Genomic DNA, 27591 nt, shown 5'->3' with positions numbered 1-27591 from the left:
CTGTTTGTTACATCCTAAAACCATCTAATGCGATATTTAGAAAATAAAAATGCTAATAAACAGCTCAAATGGATGGCCGAGTGCTTGAGAGGGGACTGGCACTAGTAGTTTAAACGGCGTTTTTCTCAAAATCCACCCGTACGACCCTACCGCAAAATTTCAGAAATAGGAAATTGGCATTGAATTATCATTTATGCAAAATAATATAAAATTCTGTAAGACAGATTTTTCGCAAAATAGGAAAATGTGATATTTTGCCGATTTTTAAAATAGCTCAAAATCTGTCTTACAGATTTTTTCAAAATTTTGGCTGTGGACGTGGTTCACCCCTTAAATTTAATTGTGAAGTTTCATAATAGGTTGTACGGTAGGTTTTCGAGAAAATCTGGATCAAAATCTGGCTTTTACGACCTCCGAAGTGAATCAAATTGCGTGTGTGAGCGCGCGCTAATATGACGCCATGCGTCGCGAGCAATAATGAAAGACAGAATTAGAACTTCTCTGTCGGTTGTTTATCCACCCTTTTTTTGTCGTTTTGTTTTCCGTCCCAGGTTTCAAGACCTATCTGAAAGTATTTTGAAGTTTTCTTTTGTATAAAAATTTGGTAAAGCGCAGTAAAACAGATGAAACTCTTTTTCGTTTCTGTTTAGAGTTGCTAGCGCCATTTTAGCCCGCACGAGCAACAATGACGTCAAGCAGAAAATCGTAGCGCGCGCCTTTGAGCCACGTAAAAACTGTATTCAGCCACCTTAAAGATGAATTCCAGTCCGTACTGCGCAATCTCGGCTGCAATGTTTATGTGAGCCCACACGAAGGGAATGTTTACAAGCAAAACTAAAAATTCCGCGACAAACTTACCTTTTTCTTCATTATTAACGCCAGATATCCTTGCAGAACAAATAATAACGAGTAGAAGAACCTTGACGCTATTTCAAACCGACGTTTTAGCTCATCGGAACTTCTTGAGCGAAACGAACTGTAATGGCGGACTAAAAAACGTCATGTATGCTGTCACCGAAGTGTAACGTTTCAACGAATTCAAAACAAAAACGTAAACAAACCCCGAGTCTGCGCAGTACGGACTGGAAATCATCTTTAAGTATGATCAGTTTGGGAATTATCACCCTTTTCAACGTTTACGTTCATATTAGGTAATTATTAACATTTTTTGTTTGTTACTGAAGTGTGGAATTAATAACTCCCTGCAGCTGCATCACATTAGAAAAGAATGTTTAATTATTGTCAAAGCTGTTTAGTAGTTGATGTTATGTAATTTTGCAAATTGAGCATATATATCTGCCAAAAATGCTCGTTTATAGTATCAATGCTCTAATATAGCAATTTTTAATAAAAATGGACTATTATTTTTAGGTTTCTTGTGACACAAATCTTGGTAAAATCCGTGACTTAGGCCCCGTCCGCACTGACCCGGGTAAATTTGAAACGCATCTTTTTTTCCTGGCTGGATAGGCCAACGGTCCACACTGAAACGGCGTTTTCGGTTACCGAACACGGTACTTTTAAAAAACGCTCTCCAAAGTGGGTAAATTTGAAAACGCCGGCTAGGTGGTGTATTGTGTACGGCGAAAACGGGACTTTTTGAAAACGCTGACGTCAAATACGGTAGGCATTTATTCTTTGTCAAAACAAAAGGTTTAGCTCTGTGTATGCGTTGTAACTCTGCGTGCGATCAAGAGCGTATCGTTTTTAAGGTGGCTCGTAATGGTTTAGATATTCCCGTCTTTGGCATTTTATTGTAGCTATACAGGGGTGGATCCAGACTAGTTTAAGTGATCACAGGCCGCCCAAGCTCACGATGTGAAGAGTTGAAATATTAATACTCTTTTGAAATACGCGAAACGTGACTCTTGCCTGGTGTCATATGGAGGTGTTGTGTTACAAAGATTCGTATTTATAAAGGTTTGTATGGGAGAAAACGCTTTTGAATTTATAGCTAAATATAATGATATTTTGACAATAAAATCAACTTCCCTTGATGTCTTGTTGTTATATCTGTTGTTATCTCGGTTCTCAAAAAAAGTCGGATCACCGTAAATTCCCGCCAAAATCGTCACGTGATAGCTCAAATCGAAGATGGCGAAAAAGGAAGTAAGGGACGGACCATTAGAAATAATGGGGCTTTTTTCAAAAAAAATTCCTGCAAGGGAAACTTGACTAAAAAAAATTCCTGCAAGCGGTTGTGGCTTAAAAATATATTCGTGCAAAGGAGATCCGACTTTTTTTGGATCCGATCCGGGTTTTGTCAATCCGGTCGGATCCGATCCGGGTTTTGATAATCCGGTCCGATCCGATCCGTGATCCGATCCGCGATCCGATCCGATCCGATCCAGGTTTTGTTAACGGCCAAGTAAAGGCTGACTGGCTGAACACTCGATTCCGGACTGTCTGCCGCTCGAACCGAAAATATCTCGTCAAAAGCACGGCAATCGGCCCAATTCCTTCCCAGAATAAAAGTAGAGGTTTAAGCGCTTCTTTTCCGTAAGATTCCAACTCGAATACGTCCCCATAGCGCACACCACAAAGCTTCGAATCCAGCTTAACTTGCCTTCAAAGTTTTCGAAGCATGCTACCATGAGACGCCATGTACACATTCGAGGTCCGAATAGAACGCCGGGCCAAAATAATTGACCCCGACCGGGGAATGGTCCGAAGAGCTGTCAGCACCAAATCTACTTGTCTCCACTCTTCCCGTGATGACAACTCTTCGGACCAATTATTTTGGCCCGGCGATCTATTCGGACCTCGAATGTGTCCATGGCGTCTCATGGTAGCATGTTTCGAAAACTGTGAAGGCGAGTTAAGCTGGATTCGAAGGTTTGTGGTGTGCGCTATGGGGACGTATTCGAGTTGGAATCTTACCATGGCGTCTCATGGTAGCATGTTTCGAAAACTGCGAAGGCGAGTTAAGCTGGATTCGAAGCTTTGTGGTGTGCGCTATGGGGACGTATTCGAGTTGGAATCTTACGGAAAAGAAGCGCTTAAACCTCTACTTTTATTCTGGGAAGGAATTGGGCCGATTGCCATGCTTTTGACGAGATATTTTCGGTTCGAGCGGCAGACAGTCCGGAATCGAGTGTTCAGCCTTTACTTCTTCTTAGCAGTGGAAACCCGAAATGGCATAACTCGCTTAAAACGCCTCTGATCGGCCTGAGAACCGAGATAACACCAGATATAACAACAAGACATCAAGGGAAGTTGTTTTTATTGTCAAAATATCATTATATTTAGCTATAAATTCAAAAGCGTTTTCTCCCATACAAACCTTTATAAATACGAATCTTTGTAACACAACACCTCCATATGACACCAGGCAAGAGTCACGTTTCGCGTATTTCAAAAGAGTATTATTTCAACCCTTCACATCGTGAGCTTGGGCGGCCTGTGGTCATACGTCCTGAAAACGTCTGGCTTTTAACTGGCGAGAGCCCAGGTAGTTTAACTATACATAACATACAATATGAAGCCGACAGCTGTCGTTCGGGGCTTGATATTGTATGTTTCAGTTCGGGGCTTGATATTGTATGTTATGTATAGTTTGGGGCCTGATATCGTATGTTGTCGTCGGGACTTGATATCGTATGTTGTCGTTCGGGGCCTGACATCCTATGTTGTCGTTCGGGGCTTGATATTGTATGTTTCAGTTCGGGGCTTGATATTGTATGTTATGTATAGTTTGGGGCCTGATATCGTATGTTGTCGTCGGGGCTTGATATCGTATGTTGTCGTTCGGGGCCTGATATCGTATGTTGTCGTTCGGGGCTTGATATTGTATGTTTTAGTTCGGGGCCTGATATCCAAGTATGTTGTTGTTCGAGGCTGGATATTGTATGTTATGGGGTGCTGGTATGGGGGGCCTGGTATGGGGGGCCTGATATGGGGGGCCTGGTATGGGAAAAACGTTCCAACCCTCGATTGGTTCGAAAATCGAACTCACAGCAAAATAAATGTTCGATTTTGTTCGATTACCGAACCCAATCGAACGATTGGTGTTCGATTGTGTTCGATTATGTTCGATTGGTTCGATTGGTTCGATTGGTTCGAAAATCGAACTCACAGCAAAATAAATGTTCGATTTTGTTCGATTACCGAACCCAATCGAACGAAACGATTGGTGTTCGATTGGGTTCGATTGATTTTTGGTTCGATTTTGTTCGATTGGATAGCCCGGGCTTTTTCTGGCCTTCAAAAGCAAAAAAAGCACCATTTTAAAACCAGTTAATATTTTAAAGTTATCTGCACGATAAGCAATTTTAAGCAAAATTTTCTGGTAGTCCTTACCTGCGAAATAGCGCTCAAATAAATAATCGGGATCTTGTTCTTCCGACATTCTACAACGCCACGAGGAAACTTATAAAACACAGCGCGTTCATGCTTCACCGCTTTAGCTCGTGCCGATTGAACAGTAATTAGCGCGTTGACAGGTTCTTTGTCCGATTATCATAATTTGCATGTGAAAAAAACATACCTTTGATTTTTTAAATAATAATGGGATGATGTGTGGAGAGAATGAACTCAGAAAAAAAATTCTGAGCTCACAGATGGAATTTGAACCCACGACCTTCCGTACACTAGTCGGACGCTCTAACCGCTGAGCTACTGAGAACTCTAGCAATGAGCAGTGGTCATTTGTGGGTGACACAACGACTGCATAGCGCAATCACATTATTTTTTAGACTTAAAATTGGTTCCGGCTGTTGTCGAATACTACAGTGAAATGAAGATAAAAGGTACCTTTTTCTTTGTGGTGGCGATCTATTTCGCTATAATCGTTGGCATAATCGTTTATATGCAAGAACCCGCACAGGACATAGCCAGGTTTGACCCAGAAGGGATGGACGCCATTTCATCATTTGAATTTCACGGCTACAACTCGAACCTTCACGATTATACAGCACAACAAAGTACGGGATTACCAACTAGAAAACCATTTATTTATCTCACGCAAACCGAGCAATGTCTTCCTCCAAACTTGGCCAATTCTTCTCAGATTGGCGATCCTGAGACTTGTAACTGCGATGTGATGGTGCTAAGTTATCAAGCCAAGTGTCAAGAAAACAAGCAATCACACATCAATTACTTGTTTGATCCGAGCACTCTCTTTGCATCAGGACGAAATGTGCTCTTTTTTGCTGCAAGGGATAGAAAACCTGGCTACCATTATTACATTTTTCTAGACGACGACATAGTTCTCAAGTTCAACAGCTTAACACCCACTGACATGATTAAGATGTCGCCATTTCGAGTTGTGGAAAAGTGGTTGCTAGATTACGAGCCAGCGTTGGGAGTATTGGACTACAGGTATCATGGAGCAAGCCATATGCACCGCAAAAGGAAGCATTTTTGTGGTATAACAGAAACATCTCTGGTACTTCCTACCACGTTTTTCGATGCCAACTTTAATGCTTTTCATTATAAAGCTGTGGGACATATCCTTCCCTATCCGACGCAGTATGAGCGCAAGTGTATTTTTTCCAGTAATAGAAACACTATGCTTGCTGTTGAGATCAAATTTGGCGGCCAAGCACTCTTGTTTGCTCCTATCACAGCTGACAATCCCAAACATCGAAAAGAGTATGATAGATCTTTAACAAATCTGACAGCAATGATGCGTGAATTTATAGAAAGGATTGAACGAGAGGCCCCTTTAAAGCTTAGAAATCATGTTATATTTAAAATGTTACACAAGAATCCAGACTTCTATCTTCAGAGACAGTCACGATCCTTCTGTTTGGACGCTACTCGGCACGAGCCTATAATTCCATTCAGACATTTGCTAAATCGTTCAAGTTCCAAATTTTTCTATCCTTTGAGCAGAGCTCCTTTCGATCATTTTAAAGGGAACTCTGCTCCTAGGGTAAAAGTTCCCTTATCGATTGTCATTTATACCTTAATTGTAAGGTTTGCGCTGTGAATTCTTGCTTGTGTTCGCACGTGGAAAATAACGGCTCAAATACACTAAATCTGACAAAAACATTGGCAACGAATTTTAAACCCAAGATCGATTAGAGCTGCTTTGACGAGACTACACGTGACACTTCTTGATAAGGGCATTTTTCTTATTGTGTGGTCGTATTTTTCAGTTCATTTTTAGGCGATGACGTCAGTCAAGCCTTATGCCAGAGGCAGTGGGCGGAATTTGTACCACTTTCTGTTTCGATTCTGTTGCGATCGACCGATCAATAGGACTCAATAGAACCGAATGAGTTAACAAGAAATCGCTGCAAAAAACACGAAGCAAAATACGCCTGGAAAATTAGAAAGGACTGATACAAAGTATGAACGAAAGAGACAAATTATGTATTTGCGAGTTTTATTGAATTCAGTGAACAGACATGATCACATCTCTACATTTACTAATACAATGGAAACGCTTGACCTTGCGTGTCGCTCGCGAGAAGTATTGAATATCGTATATTGAATGTCACACTACAAAATAACGCAACTTTTTTTGAACAATCATTCAACACAGAAATTGTCAGCTACTTTTATTTAGTATACGTTAATTTTCCTGAAAATTAGCTAAGACCCCCTTGGGAAACGTCATCGCCTCTGCATGCACTGCATGCCGTTTATTAAGATCAGTTAGGAAATTGTCACCATTCAACGTTTAAATCAGTTTATACTACCCCTAACATTCTGCGGTTGCATCGCATTATGAAAAGCATTTATAATTAGTTTCGATTGTAGTTCGGTAGTTAGTGTTACATTAGACAGTGTTGAATTATATGTGTGACAAGATTGTATACAGTAAAAAGCGAGTTGTTTAATATTCTAACTACTGAGTTTTCTGGCCTCATACACTATGCTTGTGACGAATAGGACTTTGGTCAAGCGTCAAATTTGCCCTTGGGGTTAGGTTAATTAACTGCCCACGCTGTCCCCCAGCTAGGTACGGCCCTGGTGTATTGATTGTTTTCTGAATGCGAGCTTATCGTTTTTAAATAATTTGACAAAAACACGTTTGAGTAATGGATTGGTTTTTGGACACGGGATCGACAAAAACTTCTTTCGTCAAACTAAACTTCTTGATAATGAAAAATGTCCTGTCACGTGGCTGTGTCTGTTTAGTATGATCAGTCTAGGAATTATTACCATTTCCAATGTTAATTAATGTTAATTTTCAATGTTTGTTACTGAAAAACCTCCCTGCAGTTGCATCGCATTAGAAGAGAATTGATGTCGGTTAACGCAAAGTTGTTTAGTAGTTAATGTAAGTTATTTTGTAAAAATAAGCATATATGTACGTATGTGCTTTCGTAGGTCGTGATTATGCTTGCGAAAGGATTGTTAAATGGCAATCTCGTTCTCAGAGCTGTTGAAGGCACAAGCGTAATAACTGGTCACAAATGTAATAAAGTCACAAGTGTAACAAGGTTTGGTCACAAATGTAATAAATGTTTCACACACATGTACAGGCACAATTTATGTGAACAGGAATTATCATTAACACTTTTTTTCAGTCACCATCACTATACATCTACACATCATTTATATATATATACCTGGAGAGCTTATCTAAATGGACACATCACAGGTAGCCAAAGCTTAAGATGCGACTTAAAATAAATAAAATGATCTGAAAAATCAAATGTTTATTGTTTTATCAATGTTATATTACATATTCATGTAAGCTTTGTTCTACGAGTGAAAATTAGCATAATATATGCTAATTTTAAAATTGCTCTCAACTATCAAAGTGAAGCGAAAGGTCGAACACTTGAGCCGTCAGAATGCCGACCCGTGTTCATGAAATGAGCTGTAATTCTCAATATTTACCATTTTTCACCCAAAACGCCTCATATTCAAAGCATTCGATAGTCACTCTACAGATACATGCCGAAAACGTACCCAATGTTACATCTTTTCCGCCGTAAAACGACAATATTCCAGTGGTAAACCTCTACGAACCATCCGCGGACCGAGCTCTTCCACAGGGAGCCCAGGCTCAGGCTCAGGCTCAGGCTCAGGCTTTGACAACTCGGTCAAAATGGCGGCTCCAAAATTATAAGGATTTGTATGAAACATAATAGGAAAATATCATATCGAAAGAAAATATAATAAACCGCTAGTTAAGTTCAAATTTCACATTATATGTTGTCTATATGATGTTTCTTGACCGTTCTAAAGAATTTAAACCCTATTTAACCGACATTTTTAATTTTAGTTTACTCTTACCTAAATTAATTCAAGGGTGAACACTTCCGACGCTCGATAAACACCGCCGTTGTCAGGGCGACGATACTTTATCCCCGTAGGGGAGGGACGCAAACAAGACTGTCGAGGGTGCTCTGCCTTTCACATGTACACTGGCCCGAGCTCCCACAGGGTAAGCTTGTTGTTGTTGTTGTTGTTATTTTTAGTCAAGTTACGATGGCCTAAAACCAAGAGTCTAAGGATAGTTAACACTACAGCTGCCCCCGCTGTTAATTTTTTTAGCGCATCCGTCACCACAGTAAATTCTAAATTGGTTAAAAACTGGTTGAAAATCAGTTTTCTGTTCGGGACGTTTTTGTGATAATTCAGAGACGAAGAAAATGCCCGCTCGTGTTTTCTAGATTACCGTATTTTCTCTATTAAACGCCGACCCCGATTAAACGCCGGTCTCGTATAAACGCTTGGTCAAAATTGCTAATTTTTAAATAAACACCGGGGGCGTTTGTTCAAGGTCCCGGCGTTTATTTCCGGTCAAGCTAACAAGTAAATATTTTCCTTGAATGGCACTGCTACGACATACTAGTACGGAATGCTGTCTTGTAAATTTTAGTAAATGTTCAAAGGAAAATTTCGGTGTAACATAGCTAGGACGAATGCTGTACAACAAAATAAAACCTAGCAATGTTTGTCTTCCTATGTTCCTGACTGACGTATTTCCTTTATTGCGTTAGTGCTTGCAGTCGTTGAAATCGCGAGGATCCCTCCAGCGTCTGTTTATAAGTTGGAGGAGGACGTTGTCGACATGATTGCCGATTTTTAACTTAAAACTTTGTACCCTGCTCCTTTTTTGTTCATATACCGTTTATGTTCTGTTTGTCACTAATCCTGCATGCAACATAAACGTATTCAATCCGCAATAATGTACCTTTGGGTAATAGTCACCTTTGGAAACCCAGGGACAGTTTTTTGGAGCGGAACGAAGGGGAAAATTATCCGGTATTAACAAACTGCCCCTGGGTCTCGCAGATATGTCCAGGATTGAACGCTAATGAGATGCGCGTTCCTCATAACAGGCATCACAAAGTGTCCTCATTAATAAAGCTTCACCAAAACACACCAAATTCTGTCAAATGTGAAGCAATAGGTAAATGTCAAATAACACAGTCAAACATGAAGTACCTATTAAACAATACTTGCGTTCAATCCTGGACATAAGTGGGGTCTCGGAGTTCGGTAAGTAATAAATCAATCTAAAAAATTGACAGAAAATTGCACCTCGTTAATAAACGCCGGACCCAGATTTAACGCCGGCTTCAAATAAACGCCGGGTATACCAAGCCAAGTTTGAAATAAACGCCGATGTTTTACAACTCTGCTTACACTTAACTACAAATCAATCAGCTTTTATTTCAGTTACAGTAATTGCGGCTCGTTCTGCAGGTACCAGACACAGGTGATTAGTTGAAAAAAAAAGAAACAAAAGATAAAAACAATACTGCTCCAAAATACAAAGAATTACAAACAAAGGTGAAACAATGTGACTTCATTTGCATCCTGTACCGACAAAAGACCCGTTAGTGATCAGTTCACAAGTTTCGATTGGTCGTATTCGTACCGGGGAATTAGCTCAAATGGTAGAGCGCCCGCTTAGCATGCGGGAGGTACCGGGATCGATGCCCGGATTCTCCAGATACCTTTTTTTTTTTCATTTTGTTCGTTTACAATTTTTATTTTGGCAAATAAATAGCAAATAGTATTTTCCGGATTTTCAAAAACGACTTGACGTGATTTTTTATGTATCTCTCTGACAGAACATTTCTTCCAATATGCAAAGATTTACCCGAAGGATGTTTGCTGATTACTTTCGGTCGATTCATAAACATGGTAATCGCTACTAAAAAAGCACTTTATTTAATATAAACTGCGGTTCTTGACAGAGTTCTATTAGAACCAAATCTAAATTAATTCAGATAAAAGTAATTTAATTTGAACAATTTATTATGGAGTGTTAATTCCTGTCATGATAAACTAGAATTTCCAACGACAACAAAATCAGCAAATGTAGCTAGAAAATTGCAAATCAAATATGGTGAATAATCCTGCAGATAAAGGATATGAGTTTGGTTCAGGCTTCATAAAAGCCAGGGCGTTAGGAGAGATGGCGTCGAAACGAGCGGGTTCAAGCGGAACAGCCTTGATGCAGAAGCCTGGGTACCAGTGATAATGATAATAATGACTTGACTTGAGACGCACTATGTGCAGCATAGGATGCATCCCTTACAGCCGGTGTCCATTAAGCGAGTTATATCTCTTTTGCGAATACGGTTTGTAAAAGCCTGCAGTGTCTTGGCTGATCTGTCAGCCGTAGAAAGTTTGCCCCATAGTTTGGGGCCCCTCCGCCGCGAGAAAAATAACGCCTGATCGCAGGTTAGGTCCTACATAACGCAAAGAGTGCTTTCCATAAGTAACAGTGTTGTATCTAGGAGTAGAAAAATCTGATTGTCTCAGGTTATACGTGGAATTATGCTCGTTAAAAATGTTACAGATGCTATTAGGACATAATCTATGTTTAACTTTATACATGAGAATACATATGTCCTGTAAACACCTGTTCGCTAGTGTTGGCAACTTGGCTCTCTCCAGTAGCTCAGAATAACTAGCATGCTTGTTCTTGTAAACGGCCCTCAAGCCCCTTTCCTGTAGTCGTATCAACAGTCTATCACGAAATAGCTTGTAATTGGCTATCCGAAACCAATTCGCGGGAAAAACTTACCTAAAAATAACTTTGCTTGTGAAAACAGGCGTCGTTTCACAGACGCAGTATGGGAGTTGCACGCTCTGGGTAATGGGCTCCTGATTGTGTAGATCTTCCTAAGATACCCACAGTGCCACGAACAGATTTTTTTCCTGGAAACACAAAAAAGAAAAAAATTCATGATTTTTTTTTAATGTGACTAAAAAGGTGTTTGCATATAAATAATATGTCAAAGCTGTCAGTCGTTTGCACAATGCCCCATATAAAATTTGACGAAGAAGCATTTAAACCAGGGAAGCGGAAGCAATTTCTACAATTAACGAATTTTGAAGCGGTGAGCTCGTTAATATTTGCTATTTTAAAAATAGCTCCTTGCCATTGCTAAGCAATTTGCCGCACACGGCTGAAGAGATTTTCACCCATTTAGATAGTTGATTACCTGAACTCGCCGCATGTGTCGATCGATCTAGTACCTGAACTCCCCTCGGGAGAAAAGAAAGCCCAGACCCTTCGCTTTATTTAGCCAGCGAAAGCACTGGGAACAAGATGGAAGAGTCTAAAAAAACGTAACTTTAAAGCGGGTGCTCAGATGACATTTTAATAGCAAAGCAGAAGGGACGTACATGGTAGGTCTATATTTTTAAGGTATATCTTTTAAGTAACATTTATCTTATATTTTATCATTTTTACCTTATATATTCTAACGGATTTCCCCACTGATTATAGCGTTTCAAGCAATTTTCATCTCGGAGATTGCAAAATTTTAGAGATATTGGAGTGGAAATACGGTCTCACACCGACGTGAAACAGTAAGCGATCGAAAGCCAAACTAACCTGATAGCTCTGACAGCTCGCTCTCCCTGTGAGAAAACTTACGCGAAATTAAAACACATGGGGCATTCAGAGGAGATAGATGTTATTCAAAATTTTCTCTTAGTTCCTGTAATACCAGCTGGTGTCCAAGTCATTTATTTTCTCGCTCTGTTTTGCATACCGTAATGACCATAAATGATGGTGCAATTTTTTGTAATATGCCGGTTTTTAAACAAACAATTTTACTTGAAATGAGTTCGACTTGTTTTTAGCATGACCTTTAATACAAAAATTCACCAAGGGGTCTCTTTTAAGAGAGGGTTTTTCCGACATAAATTTATTTTTTTAAACTCGCTTCAATATCTAATGCGAGTCGTGATAACAGTATGCAGCTTAACTGATCAGTAATTTAGTTTCAGTGGCTATTGGCAGTTCAAAGATAACCTGTCGATTACTTATAAAGTCCTGTTTCCTCTTGAAACTATTTTGTCAACAGGCACTGTGCATGTCGACCAATTTTAATTTAGACTTTGAACTGAAACAAAACACTGAGCGAAGCGAGAGCGAGGGGGCGATTGAACGACTGACAGCTACTGATGCGAGGAAAAGTGTCTTTAGTAAGGCTATTTTAACAGTATTCTAGCTGTGTTACTTAATTTTTATATATAACATAACGAATTATTTTATATAGATTCTTATTCGTTATAACAGCCAGCATGTTGGAACATTTTGACTCTATCAATTCGAACAAATCGAAACCTTTTTATTTGCATAAAGCGCCATCCCTGATGAACAGTCTCAATTTATCAGTTGCTAAATTGTTAAATTAAAAACGTCTAAATGCTTATTGGAGAGGATCCTCTTAAGCAGATTTTATCCCGAAAAAATTCCCTTTGTCTATAGTTATTAATTTCGTTCCAAAATGCGCTAAAAAGGCTGATTTAAATAACAACTGGAAGATATGCCAGCCGAAGCAAAGAAAATCGACGAAACCGGCACGCTTTGAAACAGCGACGTAAATTCAAAACCTTTTATTTATTTCAACCAGTGTTTAGGCAAAGCAAAAAGGGGAACTTATCACTAGTTTTCAAAGTCAAAATTTCAACTAAATAATAACCTTAATAAACCATTACCAATTCACCCAAAATTTCTTCTTGTATTCGAATTACAAATCGGTATAGAGATTTATTTGTCTAACGAAATTGCAAACCCTTCAAAAACGTACAGTGTATATTGGCGAAGCTTTTCTACGTTAAGAAATTCTGCCATAAAATTGTCCAAAAATTACTTTTCTAAAGTTTTATGCTGCTTCTAAACCTCGGGAAATTTTAATCAGGCTGTTTAGAGAACCCTAGCTTTCGTTTGCAAATTCGAAAGGATTGTTTAGCAAAGATATACTAAATATCCGATCTTATTTTATCCCAAAACAGCTGTAAACGAGAGGTCGATGCGAGCTTTTAGAGAGGTTTTGGATGGGTTTTGACTGATCATTATAGCTGAGAATTGGCCATTTGTTTTAACTGTCTACTGAGAAATGACGCGTTCTTTATCTTTAACTGATACATGTAACTTAGAAATGGGCTGAACATTTAATTGATAACTGACTCTCGATCACCCCCATCCAGACTCTCATAAAAGGAATTGGACTGCAAATGAAGCTTTAAGGCTGGTTCTCGTATGATCGCTCCGATCGTTTATATCGCATTGATCTTTTTAAACTACTGAGACGATCATAGGCGATGGAAGCGATCAGGGGGCTCTTATATGATCGCTTCGATCGCCTGGTATGAGCGAAGACCTACGAAATACAAACATTTTAGCCCTAGATCCAGCACAATGACAGCCTTCAATGAAAGAGCAAAGCTTGTGGCCTCCTATCTTATCAGTTATTGCAATTTTACGGTAAAGAAGGGAAAGAGAAGCTAGAAGGAAAGAACACAGGCGATCCAAGCGATCATGATCGCCCCAATCGCCGCAGACGTGAGCGATCGTCTGAGTAATGTTCTCATATAATCGCCTTTTTGAAGTGACAGAGGCGATAGAAACGATTGGGGCGATAATATGAGAGCCAGGCTTTATAGTCAGCCTGTAGGTTGATCATTTGGGGAGAAATTAATTCAGCAAATAAATTTCATGTATAACATAAGAACATAAACACTGCTTATCATTTGTTCAATTGTAGACATATAACAAAGTTGTCCCACGGAAAATTAAAAGTGTTGCAATTATAGAATTCAAGCATGGGTTAGTTGTATCCTGCAAATGTCTCGTTGAAAGAGTAATAAGAAAATGTACATAAGCGAAACCTCATAAAAATTTCAATTTAAAATAATTCCCACTGACTTTGAAATAAATATGGAAATGAAGGTTGATATGGAAAGTTAATGAAACTTCTGTACCGCCTTCTCAAGGTCATAATTATATTTTCAAGTTCAAAGTTGTAATGATACTTCATTTTTCTGATAAGGACATTTGTCGTTTCTCGGTCTATAGAATTAAGATAATTACTGGACGTAAAGATAAGCTACCGATGTCCGTTTACCGGACAAACGTCATTTATCTCTCTGAATTTTTTCTGAAAAAGTCTGAAACAATTTTTACTTGACTTCACGGAGGCATTCTGTTTCCGTGGAACACTTAGATGTGAAAGCTAGTTTTGTTTCCGACGGAAACATTTTCCTACGGTAACAAATGTTTACCCCGTTAATTAGACATTAATTTGCATGCCAATGACACAATTTTAGTAAACAATGTTTTTGCAACAATGCTTTTTCGTTTATGGGGGGCGTAAATGCACGCGCTATGTTTACGCGCAAAATTACCCCCGCATAGTGCAATACTAAGGAAACACTCCAACTGACACACGACCGCCCAAAACTATCTAACCACTCACAACCGGGTGAAAAAATATAAACTACGTGTGGGTACCAACTGTCCAAACCAGCCGAAAAGTGACAACGATTAGAAGTTACAAATTAAACGAGACAGGTGGCTTCAGGTACGTTAGCATATTATTGTTACAATCTCTTTATTCCAGAAAGTACTTTAGGAGACAAAAAACCTCGACCCCAATAGCATTATCATTTGCAATGTATTTAATAAAAGAAGTTGAATTAAATTCTACGGACTTAAATTGAAATGGCTTTTTCGATGTCGGATAATTAATGCAAATTGAGGGACGAAACATCACTTCGTTAGCTTAATTAATGGCATCTGGCTGTCGCTTGGGAAGGAAACTTGATTTTAGCTTTAAACCTAACTGTTTACTTTAGGTTGAGTCGATATTTATCCTACACTGACATAACAGCAGTTATGCACACCTCCAAAAACACAACTAGTTTTAAGTTAAGCTGTTTTCTCGCTGTTTTTTGCATGTAAACCCCACCTACCTAATTGCTGCAATGTTTCTATCGTAATTATGTTCTCAACCTTATCAAATTAATCGTCTTAAGCTCCATATCCTAAATCATAGTAAATCATTCACCTGCATTACTTCTATTCTTATATTCTTCATACTAAAGTTCACTTCTTACGAAAACGAAAACTTCGAACATGATTGTAGAAAAGCACAACGCCAAGAAATGCTTCAGTTAAGGGTTCGCTTATTTTTGAGGTGACAACTGTGGTTCAAAACCAACTGGTGTCACTTTTAAGCAAGCTTTAAGTAAAAAACAACTTAAGAGTTACTTTTACACCATCGATTACATTGTCTTTTCACAGTTCATGTGTGATATTAGTCCCTTCGTTTAGACATTGCCATAGCAACAGTGTAATTACTGAGAAAACATTGCTTAAGAATCTTCATCGTGTATTACAATTAATGAAAATTTATGACGGGTATTGTTAATTTATTTTGTACTGAAGTGTTATTCCAGATGTTTTTTAAAACTTCCTGCCGTGTTGAAAAGATGACAATTAATAAGTACTGACTAACAGTTGGTGTTCTTGTTCATATGCAAATACAAGTGTTAAAGTTGATTACTGTGAAAATCGTAAATATATGAAGTTGTTGGTTATTTTATTTTAGCCAAGAGACCAGACTGAATTACTGAGTTTGTTTGTCTTCTACTTTGATGTAGGTATATTTCCTTTTTTGACAGTTTACTCATGTTGGCGTTTGTCGCTTCATTTTTTTCTTGTCACGTATCGCGAGACAAGGCTCTTCCTATAAAGTCATCCTGTTAAAATCAATTTAATTTCTACTCTAAGGCGCAATCTTAGCATGAGTTATCACATTCACAGTTTAGCGTGCATTTTACATCTACAGTGAATTATGATGTTTAAATCTGCACGCTCAGCGGACCTATTTTACCATTTCAAGTTCAAAACATGAGTTGATATTTTCATCTTTTCAGCGGCTTGAAAGCTTTGTCTAAGCTGCCAGTTATGTCTTGTTATTTTTATTAATTCAGGAAATCCGGAGCGGACAACTGAAGAAAGGTGCCATAAAGTTGAAATGAGGACAACCAATACATTGGGCATAACATTCACACAATTACAAGATTCGCTTTTTTGCAAGCAAGTTTCCTGCTCTAAGATCAGGACCAAATAAAGGAGCATGAACAAAACCAACTGGACTTTAAACTCGACAATAACACCGATAAAGGAGGATAGTAACGAAGGCGAATTTAGCGGAGAAATAATGTCGGATGACGCTACGTGGATTCTAACGAGCGCTTTCATTATTTTCACAATGCAGTCAGGATTCGGTCTTCTCGAATCCGGAATGGTCTCCAGGAAAAATGAAGCGAACATCATGATCAAGAACGCGGTGGATGTGATCTACGGTGGATTGTCTTATTGGCTTTTCGGATTCGCACTCAGTTTTGGAAAAAGCGAACTAGGAAATTCTTTTTGCGGTCTTGGATATTTTTTAACGGATGCGGACGAAAGTGAAATGGGGCAGGTGTTTTCAAAGTACTTTTTTCAGCTTTCCTTTGCAACGACTGCGACTACCATTGTTTCAGGCGCGATGGCGGAAAGAACGAACTTAAAAGCGTACACGCTTTACTCATTTTTAAACACTCTGACATACAGTATTCCCGCACATTGGATTTGGGACGACAATGGTTGGCTTCGAAAAATGGGCGCAGTTGACATTGCAGGATGCGGTGCCGTGCATTTAGTTGGTGGAGTGAGTGGCCTGGTGGCGACTTTAATGTTAAAGCCACGAACTGGTAGATTCGATGCAAATTCTCCGCAAAAACAAATGGCCTCACCGACAAATGTTCTCCTGGGAACTTTCATGTTATGGTGGGGTTGGCTTGGTTTTAACTGTGGCAGCACGTTTGGAATAAGCGGCACGAAGTGGAAACTTGCTTCCAGGTATTAATTTTCGTTTGTACCGTTGTTGTTGCATGAAATTATAATTTATGAAATTTATAACTTATAAAACTTAAAATGTAGAAAACCGTAAAATAACAAACGATTGCCTGGGGATATTAAATTAACTATCAAGTGTGCTTGAAGAAATAAGCACATCGATTAGCTTATACACCAGAAAAAAATTTCGTATCTAAACGCTTTGTTGACAATGTTTCGGGTCTTAGGTTGTCCTTCTGTTCCGTCTTCCTGCAATCTCTACGATTTCTCATCCATACCTCAAGCGTGAATAAAATGGTTTTCTCTTATTTTGGACAATAAAGTTGGAGAACATCAAGAATCATATTTTACGGCTTAAATCGGCGTGTTTTTTTTTTTCTTAAGTGAAGCTATTTTATCAAAGATCACCGGTGTGAAATAGGAGCGTTCTTTTGTCAATGCATCCATGTTTGTTTTATTGGAAAATATATTGTTTTTATGCTAGGACCGCAAAACGTCATTAAAAATGGAATCATAATTATTTTGTTACCTGCCTAATAGGTCAGCGGTCATAACTATCAATGGCTCCATAGGCGGCGGAATTCTGGGAATGCTTTACAGGTAAGTAAGTTATAATCTACATCTTAATGAAGATCAAAAAGGACGTCAGTCTTTCTCGCTAAGATTTCGAAAATTATAACAAATCTGCGACGCAAGACGCTACACAACGAGTTATCCGGAAAGAAAAAGCATGGACACTAGCCCCAGATTCACTGTTGTAATAGCACTGAACGTATGATGTTCATAGGGTACGTGAAGAAATAAATATCAGAGATTCTCATTGAAACAGAGAGAAGTACCATACGTTTTACGTGATATTTGACTATAAGAAAAAACGTTAACTTGCGAAATAATTAAAAGGGTGTGTCATCCTGCCTTAAATGCATTCATTTTAAGCCTTTTCTAAATCGGGGACTTTCTGTATGATATCTCATAATTATTACCATGAAAAAAAAAACTGTTTTTTCATGCTTTTTTCCATGCTTTTTTTTATTGTTTTTCAACGGTTTTTAGATTGCATTAAAGTTAAATCTCTCAAGAAAAACAGTTTGTTAAAATGGTTCAAGCATCAAATGTCACCGAATATTTCTTTCATAGAGGCTTGGTTACCTACTTACATGCACATAATGATTTCTGTTTTTCTTTCAGTCACATTTGCTTTAAAAAGAAGATGAACATTCCAATCTTTGTGACTGGGATTCTGGCGGGACTTGTCAGCATAACAGGTAAATTAAATGAGGTTATGCACGTTACTGCAGATATGATACCATATTAAAAAATATTCGATAGAGTGAAGATAAGTAGAACAAGTCATCTGCCTTCTTTTGAAACAAGGTTTTATTCATGATGCCTTCCATGTTCTAATGAGAGGATAAAAGAGCCTTTGTCACGGATTTTACCAGATTTTTGAACAGCCAAAATTTATAATTATGTCGCAGGAAACCTAAAAATATTAGCAGCACTGAATCTCTTAACAAGCTTCTTTTTTTATGATGCGCATGACTCGGATAGAAATGGATTGCAACTTTAAAGGCCTAACTTGTCGGGTTGTTTCCGCTCGTCTTCAAAAAATCGATAGTTATAGCCATAGCTTGATTACTATCCGCTAATTGAGGTTATATGTATCCTTCTTTAAAAGTTCAAAGATAATGTTTTTTATGGGTTAAGATGCCTACCACTAATTTTGGAACAATTTAAATCAAAATCTGCGAAATCTCCGTGACGTAGCTTCTTTAAACCCATGTCTCTACTCTCAATTGATCATTATTCAGACATATCTCTTCTTTTCTTCTCGCAGCCATCTGCTCTCTTTGTCGCCCTTGGGAAGCCATTATTATTGGTGCAATAGGCGCCTTGTTGGCATGTCCCGCATGTGCTCTTCTTGAACGGCTACGAATTGATGATCCTGTCGGCTGCGTACCTACGCACGGCGTGGCTGGAATCTGGGGCCTAGTGTCCGTCGCTTTCTTTGCTGAGAAAGACATCCTCGAGAAAAAATTCTCCGGCGAGTTTGGAATCCTTAAAGGTGGTCCTTGGTGGTTCTTTGGTGTTCAAATGCTTATGGTCGTCTCTGTCGCCGCCTGGGCTGCATGTACAACATTTCTAGAGCTGCTATTGGTCAACAAGCTACTTGGACTGCGCATGAGCGTGGAGGACGAGCTGATGGGCGCTGACAAAGTTGAGCATGGAATTGAGGAGTACGATCCGAACCCAGCCCACCCAGCCCAAGCTAAAGAGACTTGCAATGAGAACGGGCAGGTTAACGACGCACTGGAACCATTAGACGAAAGCTTAAGTGTTCTAGAGGCCGCTGAAACTTTACCAAAACCCAATACTGATTTAAAGATGGCTTAAAAACCGATCGTGCTCGAAGAAAATAAGCTGAACTAACAATTTGATCAACCAAATGACGCTGCAGTGGCGGATCTAGGAGAGGGACCCAGGAGGTCCAGGCCCCCACCTTATTTTTAGGCCAAATAGAGGCCTGTAGGGCCGCGAAAAATTATTTTTAAGAGCGCCCCCCCCCCCCCCTCTTATTGCAGGGTCTGGATGATAGGGCCTCCCACTTATCTGAAGGTCTGGATCTGCCACTGCGCTGTTTGCTAACATGATGTCGTTAGATTGGATCCTCCTAAGAGGGAACTCCATGGATGCCATGTCTAAGTGTCCCATTACAAAACATGTTTCCTTACGGGATTAGACAAATATGGCGTATGGCCGAACAACGACTTTCGGTGCTTCTTAGGCGAGATTCTTCCTTACTTGAGGTATCCCCGGGAGACACTCCCTATAGTTAACCAATAAACCAAAGAAGAGGCTCCGCTTGAAAGACACACTTTTTTCGTATGTAGGTATTTAAGAGGGTAGGGATTTCACGAGTGGGAGCCGATACAAAATTATTTGTATATGAAAGGGCCCTTAAAATATCTCTAGCAGACCCAACAAACAGCGTTTCCTTTAAGTATTTTAATAGGTTATTCAAGTGAAAAACAAAGAAAAGGGTTGAAGTATCCCTTCTGAAGGTATGTGAAACGGGTACCACAAGAAGTGCGACATTTTAATCACGTTAACTCTCGTTAAGTCAACAGCATTGGATAGTAAAAACTGTTTAAGGTTTTATTTTAATAACGACGTAGGAACAAATGAAATCACATAAAACGGTTGCGAAATGGGACAGTGAAATTTGCAAGAAGGAAACATTTCTGTAAATCCTCAGACAATTGCTAAACATAATAAAACAAAGCGCTAGGCCAATCGTTTATTTCTCTCTCAGTCGCTACATGCAATAAATATAATGGTTATAGTTACAGGTTATGGCCCTTCCATCACACCTCGAATACCAAATTACCAGCTTTGACCAAATTAAATCTCGACATCGTTTCAATATATTATTCGATCCCTAATTTTGGTAGTAGCTATACCAAAGTGATTGATGAATATTCTGTAACTGACATTAAGCGAATTTAAGCGAATACCTAAGCGAATTTCCCAGTGATGAAAGTAATGAAGTTTGTCATCTCGCCAAACAAATGGCTCTGTTCGGTAAAATGCTTGCGGCCAATTCACTGTGAACTACAGGTAGAGGCAATCTTGAGAACCCCGCCTTTGACACGATCTTCCCTCAAGTCTGCCATGCCAACAACGTTCCCCTCCCCTGCGGAACATGACTTTGCCAACTCGGATATTTCTGCATCACTTTTGACGTGATCCCAGAGATTGATGCCTGTCATTTCACCAGTGAAGGCCTCTTTCTCCCTAAACCCTCCGCCCACTGAATCCTGGTCTTGTCCAAATATCAATAATCCACCAGCAGCAATTGTTTCTCCTGAAACAATGAAAACGAATTCAAAAAAAGAGGTTTATGTCAGCTAAGATGCATCAGTAGAGGCCTGAAACATGTTGTCTGGTCAATTTAAAGTTTTAGTGCATAATTAAGGAGGCTCAAAATAGTTTTCAGTACTTTCCAGCTCTTATATACTTTGTTGGGTCAGTGCTACAAACATTTATCAGTTACTAATACAATCAAAGTCTCTTCGAGATATCGACGTTTTTGCATGAAGTATGAGTCGAAGGTTTATCCTGTGCATTGTTCTTCGAACTTATCATTACAGTTTCTTTGTAGTTAAGTTTAACAATTTCCTAACTTCGCGGGGGAAATGCAGCCATATAATTTTGTCAAAAATGGCTCGTCCGCGCCGGGTATTTATACACATATTCCTTAACATTACACAAATAAACAGTGCAAATTTCACCGAGATCTGACAATTCTATACTTAAAAATTGCAAGGACCTTTCGAGGCAGTCGATTACGGCAGCGAAATTAGCAAATGAAACAGCAAAATATGCGTTCCACGCTTTGTTTTTGCGACGCAATATTTGAATTGTTATAGCCGGGTAGACCGCTGTTCAATGTGTTCAAGGCCGTATCGTTACGATTGCTCCACGAAAAAGCACGAAAAAAAAATACGGATATTTCCGACTACTGTCGGAGAAAACATTGCGCATATAATTGGGGCGTAAACAAATCGTTACACTCAAGCTGCGTTTTGTCTAGGCTCTGCGAGGGTCGGATATCAAGACCCAGGATTAAACAAAAGCCATATATACAGTGAATGCTTTCGAATTTGAAGATGAAATACGAAAGAATTTTGCTGTCTTTGACTGAAATTCCACTCGAACTGCGTAGATACGATCGCATGTTGTAAAGCCGATTCATGCAACATTGCTGTCATTCCCTGTCAACGCGAGGTCACGTCCCTAACGACCTAGGTTGATGACGAAATAGAGTTGCGCTTGCATGTAGCGACCAAATTTGGCCTAATTTTTAACCGCTCCTAAGCTAAAAGAAGCCTCCATCTCTTGTATTTGTTTTAACTTCAATAATATCTTTGAAAAGAGCGAGTTTTTTGGTATGGTTTATTTTTGACGTTTGTAATTTTTAAACGATGTAAGTGCTAGTGATTATTTATTCGTGTTTTAGTTACGCAATCCATTGTTTGTGCGACGCTTTTTATAGATTGCCTTTCAGACACACGTGCGTTGAGATAAGAAAGCTGACATGTCACTTTTAAAATTGTTATATAACGTTTGTAAATGTGACAAGTCACGTTTTTTTCACGAGATCGCAAGTGATCACCCACAGCGGAAAGTAATCCCTTGAGAAATTAAAACAGTCCCTTGATAAATTAAGAAAGTCCCTTGAGAGTTTACAAATATGTGGTTCCAAATTTTGTCCACTAACCCCTATTCTACGTTTTTAGCTTGTAAACAAGCAAAAACGTCGAAAAAATGGTATCAAACAAATGCCCAGTCATTGGCAAACAAATTGTGATTATTTTCTTGACTTCACTTGTAACCATAGCAACGGTATAATCAATTAAAACACCCTTGATTTTAGCTTTAAGTGCTTATAACTCAAAAACGAGTCCTGTGACTTTTTGCAAAGTTAAAAAAATTCTCTGGAGCGGTTTCAGAGCCACCTTAAATTTTCAAAATTTTACGAAAAGTTCTTTTTCGAAAAGTGACGTCAAGAAAATAATCACAATTTGTTTGCCAAATAAAGCAGTAATTGATAAATGAGTCTAGCACTTACCCATTAAAGTATATTAGAGCTGGAAAGTACTGAAAACTGTCCTCAGTGTTTACCTTTCTAATCTTTTTATGTCAGACGAATTAAGAAAAAGAACAAGAAAGAGAACTTCGGGGACCAAAGTAAAAAAAAGAAGAAAATCTTTCCCCTGGCAATACGCATGGTTCAATACACCCTCTGTTGTGTTCTATTGCAAGCGTTCGTGGATATATCCCCAAAAAAGCGTAGTCTTTCGATCTCTCCCCGCAGAGGAGATCAAGCAAGCAAGAATCAATCCCCTTTCACTCAATCACCATTTTCATTTACAATTATTTGCAAGCATTAGGGCCTCGCAATGGGTAAAAATAACTACAATTTCACAAGCATTCTGTATGTATTGCAGGCCTGTAATAGATGCCAGTGATAGGTCTGCAATGCGTAAAAAAGGGCTACAGCGACATTGCTCTCTGCGCGCGTTGCGTGCCTATTAATATTAAATCTTGTTATAATAACCTGGTGCTTCACCCGTCTCTGCCAAGGCACCATCCTTATACATCTCGTACGTTGCGGAGCTTGCATCCCACGTGACACAGACATGATGCCACTTGCCATCAGTGACACGCACACTTGTGATCCTGTTGAAATAGACAAGTACACAATCAATCTAAACGTACATGAAATAATCGATCCTTAACCCTTGGGCGTATTTTACGAAGATTTTTAAATGATTTTTTAAGCCCATAAATGGTAATTTGGCATCACAGAATATGCACCAAAGAGAAACAACCTTGTGAACAATCAACTGACAATCTCCCAACACCCCCCCCCCCCCTCTCTCTCTCTCTCTCACCCCCGACTCAAAAGGCCCAAAAGAGAGAAGAGTGAAAAGCCCTCGGGTACTTAAAAGAGCTTTTACGTTACATGAAACTTTGGTTCTCTTTATTAATGGTCTCTTGAGGAAAACTATAGTAAAAAAAATATTATTTTGAATTAGTACCTTAAAGTTGGACCCCAGATTATCCTTAACCTGTTTAGATAGGTATACAAAAGGAATTCGTTGTTGTTTCCGTTAGTTGCATAACTGATCAACCCAGCGTCCCCTTGTTCCGTAGTATTCACCCACAAACACGCGGTCAAGGCTTCCAGTTCGTTTTTTAACGTTCCCACGACAATGTAGTCGGATATCTGCTTATTTGGAAATAGAAAAGCATCAGGTTTTTTCTGGTCACGGGCTCCTGGCTTTTCGCAAGCTGAAGATAGAACAGATTCACAAAAGTTGTTGAATTGTTTAATTATTAGGAAATTAGTTTATTATTAGGTTAGAAAAAGATACTTTAAAATGTTTCAATTATTGACGATTGAAGTAAACAGTATACTCTTGGTTTTGAAGAGACACTCTCACCAGTTTCACTTCAAAAACTCAACAGCCTAAAGATACAAAGACATATGAAAAGTGTATTGAAGCGATAAACAAGGAAAGCATTACCAAGCATTGCTTCTGACCATGTGAGATTTCTTGTTTTTTCATACATGAAGTAAACATCACACTTAACCTTTTTTTTAAGTTAAAAAAAAGTTGACCCCAAGAATCGAACCCGGGTCGTCGGTTTACCAAGCGGGATTCATCCCCACTATGCCATCGACGACCAGCTGCCAGGACCGTGATTTTTTTGGATAGAGATCCCAACCCCATTATAAGAGCTAACCGCAAGCAATCTAACGTGGTGTAATATGTCATCAGCTGTCTCCACATGGTCTGAAGCAATGCTTCGAAGTGATTTCCGATAAACAAATGTTATTATTGTGATGCCATTAGGAGCTTTAGATCTCAACTTGATAAAGTCAGGCTGATTTTTTCTAGTTTTGTCCTTGTGGACTGGAAAAACACCTAAAATGTATCCTGGCTCCCTTCTTCCTTCAACAACAGTTTACTTTATATATCTTATATATCCATCTTGATAAACTAGGCGCATTTCATGTATGAGAAGACCTATTCGTTAATTTAAAAGTATTAAAATCCCCGTGACACTGTCCCTTTAAATAGGCCGAAAATACTTATACAATGCCTCAGTTTTTAAAATAAAGTAAACTTCTTACGTGTGCACTTCTCCATGTCCGCGATTCTTTCCTCCAAATATTTCACTCTCATTTCCAATGTGGCAGTAACTTCATTTCCAAGCTCGAAAGGTTTTGCGTGTATCACCACAGCAAAAAATACAACAGTAATAACAATCCGGGACCTGCGAGCGGTCATGCCTGAGAAATATAAATAAAATAAAATGAAATGAAATAAATACATTTGTGGCTAGAACAAGGCCGTAACCAGACCTTTGCCATAGACGAAGCAAGATCTTGCTAGTGAGTTCAGGGGGCATGGCCTCCAGAAAAAAATTCTTAAAGCTCTGAAACTCTTTCAGATACATTTTTCTTTAGGCATTTCCTGAGTAAATTCAATCTTGTCCAACTGGGATTAATGCCGATTTTTCGAGCAAAACGTATTTTGTTTTTAATTTTGGGTAAAAATCTAGACAAGGCAAGTGCCTCGTCTTTCCTCTTGCTAGTTACAGCCCTGTAGAATCACTGGACATTCGTTAAATCTTACCTATCCAGTACTGAATCTTTGGATTCTCCTTTAACCTCGCTCTTTTCGGTTCAGCAATTTGTCTTATAACGTGATGCAAAGTAGATTTGGAGCAGCCTTTATACGTGTACGAACGTTTCTAGCAAACAACATATCTTTGAAGACAGATAAGATTATCATGGTAACAATACGATGAAGCGATAGAATGATCGCCTTGGATAGAAAAAAACATCATCGTGCTTTTTTTGTCAGTACTCGAGGGTTTTTTTTTTGGCCCAATGTTACAGAGTTCCGTCAAATCACCATTACATACTAAGGAAACTCATAAAAAGGAGACAAAGTCGCAAAAAAATTTCTGGATCGTTCGCGTGTTTTTGCCGGCTTCGTTTGTGCATGTGTTGTTCGTGTAATGACATCGTGGTGATATCGAGGAAAGCCATGACACCAATTTTAAATCGATGATGTAAATTAATTTTTGCACTATTTTATTTGCTCTATACGACTTGGACAGGTCCACGTTAACGAAGAGTGTACTAAAGGAAATCTTGATACTCCTTTTGTCTCAAAGCACGTATTAAAACGGATTTTAGGGCAGTTACAAAGAATTTATATCATCCAGTTCAATATAATGGTGATTCTGTGCTCTATTATAGCACGAGGGCTTCAATTTTTCCTATGCGATAATAATTCGATTAAGCATCCGCTAATTCAGGGCGTTTGTTGTAGAAAGGGTGTTTGTATATCACATGAGACCCTCAGATTGCCTAAAATCTTTGAATTAATAGGGTGAAGATTTCTGCTAATTAAGTTAACGTCAAAAATGAATTTAACACATGAATGTTGAAGGGAAGACAATTCCCGATTTGTAAGTGCTTTTCATCTTATTTTTAGCACAGACTTGTGAACACGGTCCTCTTAATTGTTTGATTTTATAAGCTAGGCTTTTCTCGTGGCGTTTCATGCTGAATGAAAACTTTTTTAGCCTCTCACTTTGCTTGTTTTTCCAAGAAATCCTGCTTGTCCTTATCTCCTGTTTTCAGTCCAGCAACCTTTCTATGATTAAAAGGCCTGGTTTTTGGTCAAAATACAAAGTTTTGAGGATATTTCTTACAATATGTATAGAAGTTAATTGGACAGCTAGCACCAAAAAGTGAATCCAAGAGTTGAAAAAGGCAAACTTCGCAAACAGTGAAATGAAACGAAATCAATTAAACTGAAACAAAGAATCAATCACATCACAATGGTGTAAGTGGGTTGAAATTGCATACTGAAATAAATAAAAAATAAAAAAAAAGTAGTTTTGATCAAGCACTTGGTTGATGTTAGTCTTGTGACGTCCTTTTCTAGAAAGTTTCTTTCCTTTCAGAAATATATTTAAGGATTGATCTTTTGTTGAGGCAAACATTTTGAAATCGTAATAAACTTCCATTTGGGATAAGTTTGTTATTGTTTTTATCTTTTCAGTGTCATTACTGAACAGAAACGATTTACGAACCATTTAAACGTGGCCGCTTCTGTTCTGCCTATTTCTAGAGTGATGTGTAGCATGATGATAAGACAAGCCTTAGGAGGAGGTTTCCATGGCAACAGGATGGACTTAATCAAATAGCAGGCGCCGTAGTTTCGAGCGCGCGTATGGGAAACGCGAAAGGCGCGAGAGGGCCACGCGAGGAAAAAATTCGATTTTTCTTCGCATGGCCTTCTCGCGATCGCGCTCTCTTTTGAACGCGCTAAAAAAACTACACAGGCGCCTGCTACGCAGGCTAAAATTGCCTAGCATTTCGTTGTTACCATTACTATTCAACTTCATAGCTTCTATTCAATAATTTATTTTAAAAAATTAACTTCTAAAAAATTAATTTCTGGTCGTTCGTGTTGTTGTTGTTGTGAAACTAAACTGTGGGTAAAGAATAGAGCGTGAAGATGCCACTTGTTTTCAGACGTTATAGTTACCGCACGTAAACAAAAGCGGAAACCTGGTGAATGTGGACGAAAACTGAAAAGCGACACAACGTTAGTCATGCCACTGTCTAAAATACATTTTTAATTTACTGTTAAATCTCTATTATGGCAAGGATTTGAGCCTGTTAGGAGTAGCTCAGCTTCATCTAAATCAGTGCTCTGCGCCTCTATAAGCAAATCAGGTTATGACTGCAAAAAAGCTTATTTTAGCGCAAGTTGATGGATCCCGAAAAGGATCTTCAACGAGCAGAGAGATTTCGATTGGGAAAGGAGAGAGAGTTGGTACACACACTTTGCCTCGACACTTCGAGAGAAAAACTACAGAAAAAGGAAACTGTTTCGCAGTCTAGATATGATCACAGAGACACCGGTCAC

At 38.8% G+C, this 27591-nt stretch overlaps 3 protein-coding genes and 1 non-coding gene across 7 annotated transcripts; 3 read left to right on the top strand and 1 right to left on the bottom strand.

Annotated features, from left to right (window-relative positions):
- Positions 1 to 4723: 4723 nt before the first annotated feature.
- LOC144654913 (uncharacterized) lies at positions 4724 to 6589 on the top strand. The gene has a single exon (XM_078515152.1). It carries the CDS (start codon positions 4736 to 4738, stop codon positions 5930 to 5932), a length of 1197 nt encoding a protein of 398 aa, XP_078371278.1. The 5' UTR covers positions 4724 to 4735; the 3' UTR covers positions 5933 to 6589.
- Positions 6590 to 9791: 3202 nt separating this feature from the next.
- On the top strand, positions 9792 to 9864 carry Trnaa-agc (transfer RNA alanine (anticodon AGC)). Its single transcript has one exon. It is a non-coding gene; the product is annotated as a tRNA-Ala (tRNA).
- Positions 9865 to 12252: 2388 nt separating this feature from the next.
- LOC144654343 (putative ammonium transporter 3) lies at positions 12253 to 20376 on the top strand. 4 transcript variants are annotated; one of them, XM_078514464.1, is made up of 6 exons: positions 12290 to 12360; positions 15771 to 15818; positions 16156 to 17068; positions 17606 to 17665; positions 18254 to 18330; positions 18903 to 20376. In XM_078514464.1, the coding sequence occupies exons 3-6, from the start codon at positions 16302 to 16304 to the stop codon at positions 19457 to 19459; spliced, it is 1461 nt and encodes a 486-aa protein (XP_078370590.1). In that variant the 5' UTR covers positions 12290 to 12360; positions 15771 to 15818; positions 16156 to 16301; the 3' UTR covers positions 19460 to 20376. The 4 variants fall into 4 exon arrangements, with proteins under 4 accessions (XP_078370591.1, XP_078370590.1, XP_078370589.1 ...); XM_078514465.1 differs by lacking the exon at positions 15771 to 15818 and having other exon boundaries at positions 12253 to 12360; XM_078514463.1 differs by lacking the exon at positions 12290 to 12360 and having other exon boundaries at positions 15176 to 15818.
- Positions 20377 to 20662: 286 nt separating this feature from the next.
- Positions 20663 to 24925, bottom strand: LOC144654425 (neuronal pentraxin-2-like). The gene is made up of 4 exons (XM_078514576.1): positions 24771 to 24925; positions 23671 to 23923; positions 23187 to 23308; positions 20663 to 20930 (listed from the first exon to the last, which is right to left on the bottom strand). The coding sequence occupies exons 1-4, from the start codon at positions 24820 to 24822 to the stop codon at positions 20668 to 20670; spliced, it is 690 nt and encodes a 229-aa protein (XP_078370702.1). The 5' UTR covers positions 24823 to 24925; the 3' UTR covers positions 20663 to 20667.
- Between the last annotated feature and the right edge of the window lie 2666 nt (positions 24926 to 27591).

The sequence above is a fragment of the Oculina patagonica genome, chromosome 5 (assembly GCF_052425735.1).
Source record: "Oculina patagonica isolate OP01 chromosome 5, crgOcupat, whole genome shotgun sequence".
Lineage (NCBI taxonomy): Eukaryota > Metazoa > Cnidaria > Anthozoa > Scleractinia > Oculinidae > Oculina > Oculina patagonica.
This window is presented reverse-complemented; position numbering and strand designations above follow the sequence as displayed.

Coding starts and splice junctions, on each gene's coding strand:
- LOC144654913 (XM_078515152.1), top strand. CDS start 4,736: ATGAAGATAAAAGGTACCTTTTTCTTTGTGGTGGCGATCTATTTCGCT.
- LOC144654343 (XM_078514465.1), top strand. CDS start 16,302: ATGAACAAAACCAACTGGACTTTAAACTCGACAATAACACCGATAAAG. Junction 17,069..17,605: donor AAGTGGAAACTTGCTTCCAG/GTATTAATTTTC, acceptor CCTGCCTAATAG/GTCAGCGGTCATAACTATCA. Junction 17,666..18,253: donor ATTCTGGGAATGCTTTACAG/GTAAGTAAGTTA, acceptor TTTTTCTTTCAG/TCACATTTGCTTTAAAAAGA.
- LOC144654425 (XM_078514576.1), bottom strand. CDS start 24,822: ATGAGAGTGAAATATTTGGAGGAAAGAATCGCGGACATGGAGAAGTGC. Junction 23,309..23,670: donor ATCTGGGGTCCAACTTTAAG/GTACTAATTCAA, acceptor CTATTTCAACAG/GATCACAAGTGTGCGTGTCA. Junction 20,931..23,186: donor AGAGACGGGTGAAGCACCAG/GTTATTATAACA, acceptor TCATTGTTTCAG/GAGAAACAATTGCTGCTGGT.